Raw genomic sequence first — 16552 nt, forward strand, 5'->3', positions numbered from 1 at the left:
TCTCTATCTGTGCAGCCCTCCTTCCCCAGAGCCCAGCACATGGCCCTGCTGCCGTTCTGCCTGTCCAATCCCATTTACTCTCCCTGTATTTCTGCTGAGTTCCTTTCAGTTTCTCCCAGGTGGCTCCCTTGATCAGGGCAGACACTGAGCAGGCCGGCTTGCACACGGCTGCTTTTTCTTGGCAGGAGCCCATGGGCGCTCCTTGTCACTTCCCCCCTCCCGTGTCCTCGTACACCTTCTTATACACTTGGACGCATGCACCCTGGTGGCTTGGCGTACGCACAGACACACACAAACTGTCAGTCTCTCGATGGCTCAGTTTGTGTCGGTTTTGTTTGTCATCTCAGGTTCCCGGAAAGACCCAGCTCAAGCCCAAATGCACAGGGTTGCAAAGAAACAAGGAGAGAACGATGAATCACGGAACTCATTGCTACTGGATAGCAGCAGTGGTGGGGGTAGATTAGGCCAGGGGTGGCCAAACTGTGGCTCTTTCACACATATTATGTTTGAGGTGTTTCATGCAGATTCATGAAAGTTCAACCATCTTCATATTTCTTGTCTGAAGACACTGCCTGGGTTAAGACTTGAAACCAGCACTTTTGCTTCCAGATGACCATGAACACTTGGAAGCAACACTTGTATGTTTTGCTAAGTCAGGGGAAAGAGGGCCTTGAGGAGAGAAAGGCTCTGTCTTTCTATCTAGAGCAGGGGTGTTAAACTCATTTGTTATGAGGGCCAGATCTGACATAAATGAGACCTTGTCGGGCTGGGCTGTGTGTGTCATAAAATGTAATGCCAGGTAGCAGAGATATAAACTTTATAAAGGACACAAAACACACACACTCAGCCTAATCCACCTCACTGGCTTGTTGAGCCTCAGCCAACAGAAAGAAGAGAGGCTTGGCTCAGTAACTCTGCTGTGCAACTGAGAGAGCCTGGCAAAGCTCGCTCTCCTTCCCCTGCTTCCTCCCCAAGGGAGGAGCTTTGCTCTGTAGTTCCTGTGCGATTGAGCAAGCCTGGCAAAGCAAGTTGTGATGCAGAAGGAAGCAAGAGGGAGAAGGAAGCAGATGACAGTGAGTTGCTTGTGGGCCTGATAGGAGCCCTCCGGGGGTCTGATTTAGCCCATGGGTCACATGTTTGACACCGCTGAGATTGTTTTTACATCAGCTTTCCCAGTGGCTCAACTGCAGTGTGCGTAGTTCGCCTTTGTTGTCCTCACAACAACCCTGTGAGACAGGTGGAGCTAGAGAGACCGGGTGAGTGACTTGCCCAGGGTCACTTCACCCAGCAAGGTTCATAGCAAAATGGGGACCTGAACCCAAGTCTTGCCGATCCCGACACTCTGGGCTCCCAAGGTTGAGGAGGGATCCCATCCGCCCCTTTCCAAAGATTCTGCTTTGCCCATCTAAATGCAGCGAGAGGCATCCACGCCACCATTCACCTGGACACCCTCTAGCAGGGGAAAGACTGACAACCTCAATTAGCTTCACAACTCGATCCAGTCCCTCTCAGGGAGCTGGCGGATTAAGCTTTTTCAGGGGTGATTGACAAGAGCTGGTGAAAGCGTAGGAGTCCTTGGAGAGACTGGCTGTCTGAATGCCTGACAGAGGGGTCAGAGCCTGACCTGGGAAGAAGCAGTACGGGTGGGCTAGTCTGTGCACCTAGTGATGAGGGGAACAGTAAGAGAAAGAAAGACGATTGTTGAGACCTTTCCTGTAGCACTGACAGCTGGGTTCAGATTCCAACAACTCTATTCGCGAGGCTGAAGCGGAGGTCTCTCCCTCCTCCCTATCCATGTCATCAACAGCCACCCACTTTACGTTCCCTTGGGGTCAGAGCTTTTTTTGTAGCAGGAACTCGATGCATTTTAGGTCACCCACCGCTGATGTAGCCAATCCTCCAAGAGCTTACAGTGTGCCCTGTAAGAAGAGCCCTGTAAGCTCTTGGAGGACTGGCTTCATCGGGGGGGGGGGGGGGGTAGCCTAATATGCAAAGGAGCTCCTGCCACAAAAAAAGCCCCGCTTAGGGTGAATGTGGACATGGACAGGCCCATATGGGCAGAAAGGGTCCCAGCAGGCCAAGCAAAACCTAAATGCATGTTTATTACAATCTAAATGTATATATTAATAATTAAGAAAATTTATTTCCTGTCGCTTGAGAGAAGGGCTTGAGGCATCTCACAAAGAAAAAAAAATGAAGCAATCAAATAATTTAAAAGAAAACCATAAGGATTACCAATATAAATATGACATAAAACGGCACCAAACAACCATGGAGCAGCTTGTGCCCACTTTCTTAAAAACTTGGTGGTCACCAGACAAGGTGCCAGCAAGTACCATGGTGACCAAGGGCCCCCGATCTACATAACAGTAAATTCTTCATCATCACATTAGGCGCCTGGACAGCAGCCATTTTGAGTGAAAGGCTGGCAGCCGATAAAAAGCAAGCTTTAAAAATAATATCAGAGTGCTGGTCAGAATAGACGATACCATACTAGACGAACCAAAAGAAGCAGAAGAAGACTGAAGACTTATACCCCGCCCTTCTCTCTGAATCAGAGACTCAGAGCGGCTTACAATCTCCTTCACCCACAACAGACAGCCTGTGAGGTGGGTGGGGCTGAGAGGGCTCTCACAGCAGCTGCCCTTTCAAGGACAACTCCTGCCATAGCTATGGCTGACCCAAGGCCATTTCAGCAGGTGCAAGTGGAGGCAGTGGGGAATCAAACCTGGTTCTCCCAGATAAGAGTCCATGTACTTAACCACTACACCAAACTGGCTCTCAGGTTGCCAGCTCTGTCTTGGGAAATACGTGGATATTTTGGGGGTGGATCCTAGGGAGGGGAGGGACGTCAGCAGGGTTCAGTGCCATAGAGTCCATCCTCCAAAGCTGCCATTTTCTGATCTTGATCCTCTGAATTGTAATAGCAGGAGATCTCCAGGTGCCATCTGGAAGCTGGCAACCCTAAAGGCAACTTTATACTTTATTAAGGGAAACCTCTGTCTCAGTGGCACAGTGCAAGCCGTCTCCAATTTGGAAGGATATTTTATTGGGAGAGTCACTGTACTTGGCTTCTTGTGAAACAACGTAAGAGAACGTAAGGGAAGCCACACAATATGTGGGGAGGGACGCTGGCTCAGTGGTAGAGCATCTGCTTGGTAAGCAGAAGGTCCCAGGTTCAACCCCTGGCATCTCCAACTAAAAAAGGTCCGGGCAAGTAGGTGTGAAAAACGTCAGCTTGAGACCCTGGAGAGCCGCTGCCAATCTGAGCAGACAATACTGACTTTGATGGACCAAGGGTCTGATTCAGTATAATGCAGCTTCATATGTTCAAAGAGCTGCATGTGGCTCCCGAGCCACAGTTTGGCCACCCCTGGTCTAGATGACTGGGGAAGTCAATAGCAAACCACCCTGTAAAAAGTCTGCCAAGAAAACGTCACGATGTGATGTCACCCCATGGGTCAGTAAGGACTCAGTGCTTGCCCAGGGGACTACCTTTACCTTTTGCTAAGCAAAGGACGGGCAGCTGGAAGACTATCCTGTTCTTCTCATTTCAGAAGGCTCCCTGGAGCTCAGTTGGAAAATCCTTCCCTTGGCACCCCCCATTCTAGTCCCTTCAATACCCACATCAAACGCTGCCTGCTGTCTGTTTGCACACATGCACGCAGGGACGTGCACCAGGGCAATCTGTGCAGGCTGCTGTGAAGCCTTCGCACATCCTCCGCCCCCCCATGACACACCCCAGTTCTCCCAGCTCATGCCATGCCAAGGAGAAGTCCCTGGCCAGGTTCGCAGGCCATATGGGGCTGATTCCGTGGCGGGTGTTTTCTGAAGTGACAGCAATCATATGCGATGCTCCCGTTGCCAAGGTAACTTCTCGGTAACAGGTGCTAAACCTTCAGCAAACTGCTAGGGCATGAATGAAGTCTGGAATTGCATTTAATTTCAGCAGTAACCTGGGAGGGGGGGGGGAGGAGAAAAAAGCCCTTTATTTGAAGCACGAGTCAGGCTTATCCCACAGTGTAAGTCACCTCCCCGCAATCAAGCATTGTCTTGCAGCTGGTTCTGCGATGACAGGTTCTTCGAGATGAACTAGATTTGGGTTCTGGCTTGGTGTTGGATATGGAATTTACTGCCACATGATACTGCCAGCTTAGCTTTGACAGTTTTTAACAGAGGCTAAATAGGGTCTGCCCTTTATGCTACCTAATCAGAAACTCCATGTTCAGGTGCAACAGATCTTTGCCTGGAACAAATATCTTCATGATCGTTTTGTATGTTTCTTAGAGGCATCAAGATAGCAAGAGAGCCAGTTTGGTGTAGTGGTTAAGTGTGCGGACTCTTATCTGGGAGAACCGGGTTTGATTCCCCACTCCTCCACTTGCACCTGCTGGAATGGCCTTGGGTCAGCCATAGCTCTCGCAGGAGTTGTCCTTGAAAGGGCAGCTGCTGTGAGAACCCTCTCAGCCCCACCCACATCACAGGTTGTCTGTTGTGGGGGAGGAAGATATAGGAGATTGTAAGCCGCTCTGAGTTTCTGATTCAGGGAGAAGGACGGGGTATAACTGCAATTCTTCCTCTTCAGTCAGAAACAGAATAATGGTCTGTTGGCTCTGACCTGGTAAGGCTTTTCTTATGTTCTGTTTGACCAGTATCGACAATTGTGCTTAGAGTCTGCTTCCCTTTGCACCAGTAAGCAGACTAGAAAGTGCTTATAAGTATGCACATGGTTCTTTTCTTTTTTCTTTTTACCAGAGTATCCTTTCTCATACCCCCAGTCACCTCCTAAGCCAGTGGTCTCACACTGTGGAGGGGGACCAAAAAAGTAGACCATGGGAGTGTTGCAAGGTAGAACAAGGCAAGCTGAAAGAGGAAGCTCTGAAATGCTTCCTGTGAGTTTTTGCCTACCTGGTAGGGTTGTTGTGAGGATAAAATCAAAGAGAGAGAGGAGCATGATGTGAGCTGGTTGGGATCCCCATTGGGGAGAAAGGCAGGGTATGAATGAATTAATGAATGAACTTGTCCAGAGACCCAGTTTGGTGAAGTTAAGTGCGTGGACTCTTATCTGGGAGAACCGGGTTTGATTCCCCACTACTCCACTTGCACCTGCTGGAATGGCCTTGGGTCAGCCATAGCTCTGGCAGAGGTTGTCCTTGAAAGGGCAGCTGCTGTGAGAGCCCTCTCAGCCCCACCCACCTCATAGGATGTATGTTGTGGGGAAGAAAGATAAAGGAGATTGTGAGCCTCTGAGATTTGGAGTGGAGGGCGGGATATTAATCCAATATATATCTTCTTCTTCTTCTTAACTAATGTTACATTCTGGGGAACTGGAAGGGAGGGGAATTGTGGGAAAACCTGAGCTTTATCAGGTGGCGGCTGGAGATCTTCTGGGATGACAACTGATCTCTAGCCGACAGATAGCAATTCACCAGGAGAAAATGGCCGCTTCAGAAGGTGGGCATTATACCCCACTGAAGTCCCTCCCTCTTTCCAAACCACACTTTCCTCAGGCTCCACCCCCCAAAATCTCCAGGCCTTTCCCAACCTGGAGTTGGCAACTGTAGGCACCCGCAGTGGGAAAACCACGCTTACCTTTCCCTGGGTGAAAACCACCTTGGTGAAATTTCAAAAGCCAGAACGAGGCAGGCCATGAATTGTGTTAGTCTGGGGGAAGCAGGCATCGATTGGTGTCTTGCTGAACTCCTTGTCCCTTCTGGTTAGCCAGATTAAATTATGCAAATATGCAAAGTTGCTCGGGTGGATTGCACGCTTGACTTTTCTCCATGTTGAATTTGAATTACCTTGGCACAGCGTCAGGAATTATTTTGGGCACGCACGGCCTGCGTATAGGTACATCGCTGCTGTATAGCAGGAGCTGACAGCTTTCCTCCCCTGGAGGCTTCGGCTGCTGCATTCACTGTCAAGAGGTTCAGCAGCTGGGGTTTTGTGTGCTCTGCAGCTGGTGGAGAGAAGCCCCTGTCCCCTTGACAACACCTGACTTCTGGTGTGTGGGGGGGGTGTCTCTGTTTTTCACAGGGCTTACCTTGGGTAGCAGTTTGCTTCCGGAGGTGCCACTGAAGGGGCGACTCCACAGGTTTCACTCTGGTTTTGTGTCTGGGGCATGGTTGTCTGGTGTTCTGCTACGTAGGGTTGCCAGGTCCAATTCAAGAAATATCTGGGGACTTTGGGGGTGGAGCCAGGAGACTTTGGAGGTGGAGCCAGAAGTAAAGGTTGTGACAAGCACAAAACTCCAAAGGGAGTTCTGGCCATCACATTTAAAGGGACTGCACACCTTTTAAATACCTTCTCTCCACTGGAAATAATGAAGCATGGGGAACCTTTTTGGGGGGGAGGGGCTCATATAATTGGACCCCCTGGTCCAATCTTTTTGAAAATTGGAAGGTATTTTGAGGAGAGGCTAGGGTGGCCAGACCGTCCCGGTCTCCCGGGACTTTCCCGGTTCTGGCCACCAATTCCCGGCTCCTGGGCTGCCTATACCGGGACCATTACAAAGTCCCGGTATAGCCAGCGGGGAGCCGGCGGGCCGGGAAGGCAGGGAGTGAGGCAGCCAGCATCCCTGCGCGTGCGCACGGCAGTGTGCGCACGCGCAGGGACGCTGGTTGCCTCACTCGCCGCCTTCCCCGCCCGCGCGCGGGGTCCGGCAGCAGTGGTGGAGGCTGGAGAGGCCGCCGCTGGTCCCTGGAGGGCCTCCAGAGGCCAGCGGAGGCCGCGGAGAGGCCGGCGCTGGTCCCTGGAGGCCCTCTGAGGCCCGCGGAGGCCGCGGAGAGGCCGGCGCTGGTCCCTGGAGGCCTCCAGAGGCCAGCGCTGGCAGTGGAGAGGCCCCCGCGGGTCCCTGGAGGGCCTCCAGAGGCCCGCGGAGGCCGCGGAGAGGCCGGCGCTGGTCCCTGGAGGCCCTCCAGAGGCCCGTGGAGGCCGCGGAGAGGCCGGCGCTGGTCCCTGGAGGCCTCCAGAGGCCAGCGCCGGCAGTGGAGAGGCCCCCGCGGGCCGCTGGAGGGCCTCCAGAGGCCCGCGGAGGCCGCAGAGAGGCCGGCGCTGGTCCCTGGAGGCCCTCCAGAGGCCCGCGGAGGCCGCGGAGAGGCCGGCGCTGGTCGCTGGAGGCCTCCAGAGGCCAGCGCCGGAAGCGGAGAGGCCCCCGCGGGTCCCTGGAGAGCCTCCAGAGGCCGCGGAGAGGCCCCCGCGGGTCCCTGGAGGCCCTCCCGAGGCCCGCGGAGGCCGCGGAGAGGCCGGCGCTGGTCTCTGGAGGCCTCCAGAGGCCAGCGCCGGCAGTGGAGAGGCCCCCGCGGGTCCCTGGAGGCCCTCCAGAGGCCCGCGGAGGCCGCGGAGAGGCCGGCACTGGTCCCTGGAGGCCTCCAGAGGCCAGCGCCGGAAGCGGAGAGGCCGGCGCTGGTCCCTGGAGGCTTCCAGAGGCCAGCGCCGGAAGCGGAGAGGCCGCCGCTGGTCCCTGGAGGGCCTCCAGAGGCCAGCGGAGGCCGCGGAGAGGCCAGCGCTGGTCCCTGGAGGCCCTCCAGAGACCAGCGCCAGCCTCTCCACCGCCTTCCCGGCCACCACAGCCGCCGCTAGCCCCGCCAGCAGCCCGGAGGAGAGGCCGCCACCGCCCTGGATCAAGGTAAGCCGAAAGCGGGGGGGGGCGGCTGGGGGGGCGGCTGGCCTTCCTTCTTTCCTTCCCTCCCTCCTTCCCTCCCTCCTTCCTCCCTCCCTCCCTCCTTCCTTCCTTTCTTCCTTCCTTCCTTCCCTCCCTCCCTCCCTCCTCCCTTCCTTCCTTTCTTCCTTCCCTCCTTCCCTCCCTCCTCCCTCCCTTCCTTCCCTCCCTCCCTCCTCCCTTCCTTCCTTCCTTCCTTCCTTCCTTCCTTCCTTCCTTCCTTCCTTCCTTCCTTCCTTCCTTCCTTCCTTCCTTCCTTCCTTCCTTCCCTCCCTCCTTCCTTCCTTCCTTCCCTCCCTCCTCCCTTCCTTCCTTTCTTCCTTCCTTCCCTCCCTTCCCTCCCTCCCTCCTCCCTTCCTTCCTTCCCTCCCTCCCTCCCTTCCCTCCCCTCCCTCCTCCCTTCCTTCCTTTCTTCCTTCCTTCCCTCCCTCCCTCCCTTCCCTCCCTCCTCCCTTCCTTCCTTTCTTCCTTCCTTCCATCCTTCCTTCCTTCCTTCCTTCCCTCCCTTCCTTCCCTCCCTCCCTCCCTCCCTCCTCCCTTCCTGACTGAATGGGCCACTGGCCTGATCCAACAGGGCTTCTCTTATGTTCTTATGTGACACAGAGTGTTGGACTGGATGGGCCACTGGCCTGATCCAACAGGGCTTCTCTTATGTTCTTATGTGACAATACTGACTTTGGTGGACCCAAGCACTGATTCAGTGTAAGGGAGCTTTGTGTTTGTGACTGGAGTGGACAATACTGACTTTGGTGGACCCAAGCACTGATTCAGTGTAAGGGAGCTTTGTGTTTGTGACTGGAGTAGACAATACTGACTTTGGTGGACCCAAGCACTGATTCAGTGTAAGGGAGCTTTGTGTTTGTGTCTTCTGGTGCAATTTTGTTCTCAGATCCTGTATTTACTTCATCAGTATATGGGATAAGGCACTTTCTCAACTGTGCTGCATAATGCAGCCTATTTATTTTGTCCTGTTTGCTCTGTTGGCTCTATCTGCGCCACCTTCATCACTTTCGGGGTGTGGATCCCCCAGTGGGGTGGTCTCGCGACTCCCTCCGCCGGCTGTTTCTGATAGCCCTGCGCCCCCTCTTTCATTTGATATGTGTCCCGTGCGGGTGCCACCCTCCCGCCAGGAGATGCCGCAAAATGAGCCCCCTTGAGGCTTATGGCGGCAGGGCTCGGGGGAAGCGAGCTAGACTGCTGTTCTTTTGAGGGGTCATAGAGTGTTTCGAGCCCGTCCCTGTGGCATCGGTCCCATCGTTGTGGGGCCCAGGGGGCCGGTGCAGCGGCACGCTGAAGCAGCCTGTCGGTCACTTCCAGGTTCCTGTCCTGCGTCTCGACCTGTGTTATTAGTGACAGGCTGCTTCGGCGTGCCGCTGCGCCGGCCCCCTGCTGTGGTAGGAGACCTCCTGCTAGGCACCCATGCTTCCCACCATTGTTTTGTTGGCCAGTAGGACAAAAATTAGCAATGTGACAGTGTGAGGCACTTCTGTGGAAAACCCAGATATAACATTGTGCTGCACTAGGTATCCCTGAAAGCTCTCAAGGGTATCAAATGTCCACGCCTCTTACACAGCCCTTGAGCAACTGGTGTGAGGAAAGGAAGGCAGGAGGAGGAGGAGAAGAATATGATGAAGATGATATTGGATTTATATCCCGCCCTATACTCTGAGTCTCAGAGCAGTCACAATCTGCTTTACCCCCCCCCCAACAGACACCCTGTGAGGTGGGTGAGGCTGAGAGAGCTCTTACAGCAGCTGCCCTTTGAAGGACAACTCCTACAAAAGCTATGGCTGACCCGAGGCCATTCCAGCAGGTGCAAGTGAAGGAGTGGGGAATGAAATCCAGATCTCCCAGTCCGCGCACTTGACCACAACACCAAACTGACTCTCTGGAGCTGGGGTGAGCAGGTGTATGTTATGAGGGCGGGGGGGGTCGAAGCTGTCAAAAAATAAAAAAGTAAATGTTTGTATTTTGAGTAAAAACTAATATTGTTATTGGATTTGCCTGTCTGCTTTATAAAGTTTGTATCTCCAGTATTTGGCATTACATTTTACTGCAAACATGACCTGACCCCACAAAATAACATTTATGTCAGATCCTGCCCTCATAACAAAGGAGTTCTACACCCCTACTCTGATCTTGCTGGACCGAGGGTCTGATTGAATGTGAGGCAGTTCATGTGTGTGTTCACTGCATTAAATTAGAAATACCCAAGGCTTTTTTGGAGCAAGAACGCACAGGAACGCAGTTCTGGCTGGCTTGGTGTCAGGAGGTGTGACCCACGGCTTTTTTTTGTAGCAGAAACTCCTTTGCGTATTAGGATACACACCCCTGATGTAGCCAATCCTTCAAGAGTTTACAGGGCTCTTCTTACAGGGCCTTCTGTAAACTCCAGGAGCATAGGCTGCATCAGGGGTGTGTGGCCTAATATGCAAAGGAGTTCCTGCTGGACTTTTTCTACAAAAAAGCCCTGTGTGAAACAATGGTGATGTCAGCGGGTGGGGCCTAATATGCAGATGAGTTCCTGCTGGGCTTTTTCTACCATAAAAGCCCTGGAAATACCTCAGAGTGAACTTGAGGCCTTCTGAACACCAGACAGGCCCTCTGCTCCTGAGAGTTAGGTATTTGTGAAGTGTTGGTTTAAGTGATGGAATGTTTAAGTGATGGAATGGGACGAAAAATCTATTAGCGATCCCTGGGCCAAGGGAGGCCAGATTAAGGTCCACCAGATAGACGGCCTTCTCAATTGCTGCCCCCTATTGGTGGAATCAACTGCCGGAAGAAATTAGGACCTCGCCCAGTTCCACAAGGCCTGTAAGACAACCCTTTTCAGCCAGGCCTTTAATTAACATGGAAGGACTGATATGGTGTGACCAATACATCTAATATATACTGAACGCAAGAAAACATCGAATTCGATTAGCACCAGACTATTTTAATTGTTCTTAACTGTTTAATTTGCTTTGCTTAACTATTTAATTGTTTGGTTGTTATGATTTTACTGGTTGTGAGCCACCCTGAGCCTGTGGGGAGGGCGGGATATAAATCCAATAAATCTTGAACCTTAAAAGCAGGATCAGAATCTGTGAAATAAATAACTAGAGAGGCGTCTCATGGGCAGAGTTCCTGAGCTTGGAAGTATCCAGGGCTCCCACAAAATGATGGATGTGGCCCAGGGATTAGGCCTCAAATGTAACCTGGGGAGGGACTCATTCAGCAACTGGCAGGGACATTAACCGCACTGGGGGGGCGGTGCAAATTGTGCAGCAGCGATAATTTTGTGAATGGCTCTCGTACTGGCAGCGATTTAATAACATCGTCTTTTTCTCTGTTTTCTTTATAGCTAACAGTTCCCTGCTGGGAGGAGGCGGCGGTGAGTTTCCTAATTGATACCTTTTCCTTCACGGTTGAAAATTAATATCCCTGCTGGTTTAGAAGGCAGGCGGAGTGACAGGAAGGGGGAAGCGAGCCCTGCCCGGCTCACCGCTTGCCCCAGGGCCCTAAAGAAGGGCTCTGTTGGCTTGGACTGAGGGCTCGTCTGCTCCAAAATTCTGTTCCCAAAAGTTGTCTGCCAAATGCCTCGGGGATGCTTATAAATGATACCAGCATCTGGATCTTGGAGGGAGGCTGTTTTGGGAAGAAATGTGTGGAAACGTGAAAACTTATGTCGAAAATGAAACTTTGTCATTTCTGAAATGCCGCCAGACTCCAACTTCGTTTGGGGAGAAGACATTTTGTTATCAGAGCAAATAGGTTTTCTATGTATTTACTACATTTTAAAACTGCTTTTTCTCCAAGGAGCTCAGGGTGGTGTACACATCGCCTATTTTATTCTCACAACAACCCACTGAGGTAGGTTAGGCTGAGAACAAATGGCTATCCCTAGCTCACTCAACAACCTTAGAAGCTGGGTGCGGCTCAGAACCTTGATCTCTCAGATGGCCAAACTGTGGCTCAGGAGCCACATGTGGCTCTTTCACACATATTGTGTGGCTCTCGAAGCCCCCACCAGCCCTTTGGCTGGCTTTGAGAAGGCAATTGTCTCTTTAAATTACTTCTCCAAGCCAGACCAGCTGGCAGCTTGGAGAATACATTTAAAGTTAAAGTTGCTTTCTTTCCACCTCCATCTCCCTCCTCCCTAATCTGTTTTCCTTCCTTCCTTCCTTCCTTCCTTCCTTCCTTCCTTCCTTCCTTCCTTCCTTCCTTCCTTCCTTCCTTCCTTCCTTCCTTCCTTCCTTCCTTCCTTCCTTCCTTCCTTCCTTCCTTCTCTCAAACATCTGACATTTATTCTATGTGCTTCTTATGTTAAGAAAGTCTGGTTACCCCTGTTCTAATCCAACCTACAGAAGTTATGAGATTTACCACAAATGCATTCAGTTGTTGAATTTACTATGTTTGGTGGTGATCAGACATGAGCCGATTGCTTGGTCTGTTTGGTTTGTACTGAGCGTCCACAGATAGCTGCTGAACTGGTTTGTATAGATTTCTCCAAAACATGCACGTGCACAGATGCAGACAATTCAAACTGACCAGTGGCCATCAGTGTCGCTATTTAGACCAAGGATCTCCAACCTTTATCAGCCTGTGGGCACCTTTGGAATTCTGACACAGCATGGTAGGCACAGCAGTGCAGTGGCTGCCACAAAATGTCTGCCACAACAAGCAAGAGCCAGCCATAAAATGGCTACCTCAGCTTATCTTCAGTCACAAAGTTAAGATCCTTGTACTGTAGTGGGGACTGCTCCCACAGCTAAGTTTTTTACAAACCTGCACAGCCAATCAGATCGTCAGAGGCCAACCAGAAGCCTTACTAGGTAGGAACCCCTTCTAGCCCTGCCCCACTTTCTAAAACACTTGCCGGCATCAGCAAATGTGTCAGTGGGTACCAAGGCCTCCATAGGCACTGCATTGTGGATCTCTGACTTAGACAAAAACTGAATAGTAGGATTTCATTGGAATGTAGGGTTGCCAAGTCCCCCTCGGCCTCTGTTGGGGGACTTTTTCTGCGCACACAATGTGTGCGTGATATCACCCGGAAGTAATGTCATCGTGCCGGCCGCTCTAGGCATTTCTAGGGAAACTATGGTTTTCCTGGCCGTTCTAGCAATTTGGGAGGGGGGAACTCTGTTATACCTATTGTACCATTTGTTGGTACCTCTTCTTGGGAACCTCAAGGGCGGGAGAACCCCCGCCCAGCCCAGGGGCTCAGCAGCCCTATTGGAATGCTGCATTCTTGAATGACAGATTTATATGACTCGTAAGTGATATAGTTGTCCATTTAAACAGAAGAAGAAGAGTTAGTTTCTCTGTTGAAAGGAGTCCCAAAAGCAGCTTACAATCGCCTTTCCCTTCCCCTCCCTACAACAGGCACTTTGTGAGGTAGGTGGGTCCGAGAGAGACCGGTGACTGGCCCAAGATCATCTGGCAGGCTTCATGTGGAAGAGCGAGGGATCAAACCACGTTCTCCAGATCAGAGTCTGCACTCTTAACCACTACACCATGTTGGCTCTCAGCTGCTGAGGCAGTTACGCAGAAAGGATGGGGGCTAGTAGGACTTAGTTGGGCTTTGTGAAAATGTGCATATGCAAAGAAACAATTGTGCTGTTTAGCACAAGTAGCTATTTAGCTTAGCAGAGAAGCTGTAGGCTATTCCTGCATTGAGCAGAGGGTTGGATTAGATGACCTGTAGAGCATAGTAAGGAACAGAGTTAGACAGCTCCTCAAAGTGATTGACAAATTATCAAACCAATAATTGAAAAATAGGATATCTGTTTACAACTAATAGGACACAACCAAACCCGCTTCCCTAGTTCAACCACTAGCACCATATGTTGGATATTCTTAGAGAAAAATACTATTTAGCAGAGTTTAAAATTAGCAAAGAATATGCAGAGAACATGTGTGTGTTTTTAAAAGAATATGATTGCTTTATTTAAAACCTAGGAGGGAGGGGAAACTGGGAAGAAAATAACAGACACTAACTTCTACATCTTTACTGTTAGAGAACAATACTAAGAATGGCTTCTCTTCTTCGAACTTAGACAAACACAGGAAGAGAACCATAAAATGCAGAATAGCCAATACAGTGATTTCCAGTCACAACACTCAATTCCAGCTGATCTAACTAAGACCTTCTACAAACATTCACTAGCTAACAGACTGGTTACAGTAAGCACATGAATTTGAAGGGACCTCAGAGGATGGTGGAAGACAGGAGGACCTGACGTGGCTTGGTCCATGGGGTTGCAAAGAGCTGGACTCGACTGTGCGACGCTGAACAACAACAACCAAAGTTAATTCTATATTTACTGAAGTGTTGCTAACTTGCTAAATTCCAACACCACACTGGCTCTCTGAGAGACCTTTTCCATTGCCATATCTTGTATAGAAAGGAAACATGATTTTTGTGTGTGTGAAGAAGAAGAAGATGATGATATTAAATTTATATCCCGGCCTCCACTCCGAATCTCAGAGTCTCAGAGCGGCTCACAATCTCCTTTATCTTCCTCCCCCACAACAGACACCCTGTGAGGTGGGTGAGGCTGAGAGGACTCTCACAGGTGCTGCTCTTTCAAGGGCAACCTCTGCCAGAGCTGTGGCTGACCCAGGGCCACTCCAGCAGGTGCAAGTGGAGGAGTGGGGAATCAAACCCAGTTCTCCCAGATAAGAGTCCACACACTTAACCACTACACCAGATTGAAGAAGTGCTGCCTTAAAGTGTGCTAATCTTGAACTTCTCGGCTATCTGTTTCCCAAAACCATCGCTTGATTCAGACTGATTTGAACATAAGAACTACCCAACAGGACTGGGTCAAGAATTTATCTGGTCCAGCATTCCTCTTCCAGCACGGGCTAGCCAAATGCATCCCAGGAAGCCCAACAGCAAGGCATGAAGACAGCAACTCACTTGTGCTATCTGTCCCCAGCATCTTGTATTCACAGATCTACTGCCTCTTTACGTGGAGGTTCTATTTAGCTGTCATAGACCTGTTATCCACAAAGATGCCTAATCCACTTTGACAGAAGCCTTTGCACCCTGTTCATGTCTGTATTGCATTAACTAAATTCACTTTTTTTTCTTTTGCTAGGTTTTAAAGTACTTCTGCCGTATATACTGTACAGGGTCATCATGAGCCATGCTATTCTGCCATATAGAAAAGTGGTCATTGATGGAGGTGGGGGGGGCAATAGGCCCTAATTTAATGGGCAATCAGTGCCACAGCAAGGAGATTAATTCAGTCCATTTTGATGGCCAGCCACCTGGAACATATTTTTAATTACTCCCTTCTGCAGTGGGTAATTGGGTGTGGAAACTGGTTGGTCCAGTTGACAACCAGCAAGGATTGTTGCATGAAGAGAACTGGAAAGCAGCAGAGTTGCTGTGTTAAAACAGAGGGGAGGTCTCAGATATTGCTTTGAATCTGGTGCTGCCAGGGCACATCTTCCACAGTAAGAGGACTTCAGCAGTGGAATCTGCTGCCTAGGGAGGTGCTGAGCTCCCCCTCCCTGGAAGTCTTCTAGTAGCAGATGGACAAACACTCGTCAGGGATCCTGTAGGCTGGGGTGGCCAAACTGTGGCTCGGGAGCCACATGTGGCTCTTTCATATGTATTGTGCGACTCTTGGAGCCCCCACTGCCCTTTCAGCCTGCTTGGAGAAGGCATTTCTCTCTTTAAATCACTTCTCCATGCCAAGCCAGCTGGCAGCTTGGAGAATGCAGTGAGAGTTAAAGTTGCTTTTTCCCACCTCTCCCCCCCATCTTCCCTCCTTCCCTCCATCTTGTGGCTCTCAAACATCTGATGTTCATGTCTTGTGGCTCTCAAACATCTGGCGTTTATTCTATGTGGCTCATACGTTAAGCAAGTTTGGCCACCCCTGCTCTAGGCTGATCCTGTATTGAGCAGGGGATTGGACTAGATGGCCTGTCTGCCCCCTTCCAACTCTATGGTCCTGGACTAAAAATTATTTTTAAAATCTTAAATCTATTTGTTAAAAGCCTTGGTAAAAAAAAATGTTGGGCCTGGCACCTAAAGGACAGTAAAGGTACCAGGTGAGCCTCAGGGGGGAGGGCGTTCCACAGGCAAGGTGCCACCACTGAAAAGGCCCTGTCTCTGGTTGCCACTTGCGTCTCCTCTGCAGGTGGGGGGCGCACAGAGAAAAAATACTTTTTATCTCACTTTTCTAATAATTCTGATTAATTCCTATAACCTTTAATGGTATAACAATAGTTTACAGAAAGGAACGAGCATACAATTTGCCCATATGTCAAGATAAAACAATATAGATACATCGTATCGTAACACCAATTGATAATTAATAACAATAGGGATAAAAAGGGCAATAATCTTAATCTTGAGTATCACAGACACAAAAAAAGAATGAAATTTTACAGTAAAAGGGCTTAACAGGGGACGTGATTAATCATTTTTTAAAAAGCCCATCTAATGGGATAAAACGTAGACAGGATCTAAAATGGGCGAAACCGAGTAAAAAATTACACTGGCCAAAAAGGCAGTCAAGACAACTCCACAGAAGAACCAATCAGATATTCATTGCCCTTACCCAAAATTATGATAGCCCCTATTGAATACACCAGCCACATACCCAGCCACCAGCCCCATCAATCTGGGCGATCCACCAGCAAGCAAATACTGGGCGAGTCCCACTGATCAGAAGTAACAGGATCACAAGTTGCTGATGAAACCCACAGAACGCAGAACTTTTCTAATAAAAACCACACTCAGATAATCCTACATACCATATTTGACACCAATCCATCAAATCTAAACACCGTATTAACGTTGTAAAAGTATACCATAGCATTGTATTTATTTATTTCATTACAGCCCACCTTTCTCTTTGAGACTCAAGGTAGATTACAAAATGCAGTCAG

The 16552-nt window shown here is 50.3% G+C and overlaps 1 protein-coding gene across 3 annotated transcripts in view; it reads left to right on the plus strand.

The window, feature by feature from the left end:
• The window catches only part of MACROD1 (mono-ADP ribosylhydrolase 1), a 710025-nt gene that overhangs the window by 372359 nt on the left and 321114 nt on the right, over positions 1-16552 (plus strand). For all 3 annotated transcript variants that reach the window (XM_060254716.1, XM_060254702.1, XM_060254709.1), the window contains exon 4: positions 11004-11033. In XM_060254716.1, the coding sequence (XP_060110699.1) occupies positions 11004-11033 (30 nt within the window). The remainder of the gene's footprint in view (positions 1-11003; positions 11034-16552) is intronic.

Source organism: Heteronotia binoei, chromosome 1 (genome assembly GCF_032191835.1).
Source record: "Heteronotia binoei isolate CCM8104 ecotype False Entrance Well chromosome 1, APGP_CSIRO_Hbin_v1, whole genome shotgun sequence".
Classification (NCBI taxonomy): domain Eukaryota; kingdom Metazoa; phylum Chordata; class Lepidosauria; order Squamata; family Gekkonidae; genus Heteronotia; species Heteronotia binoei.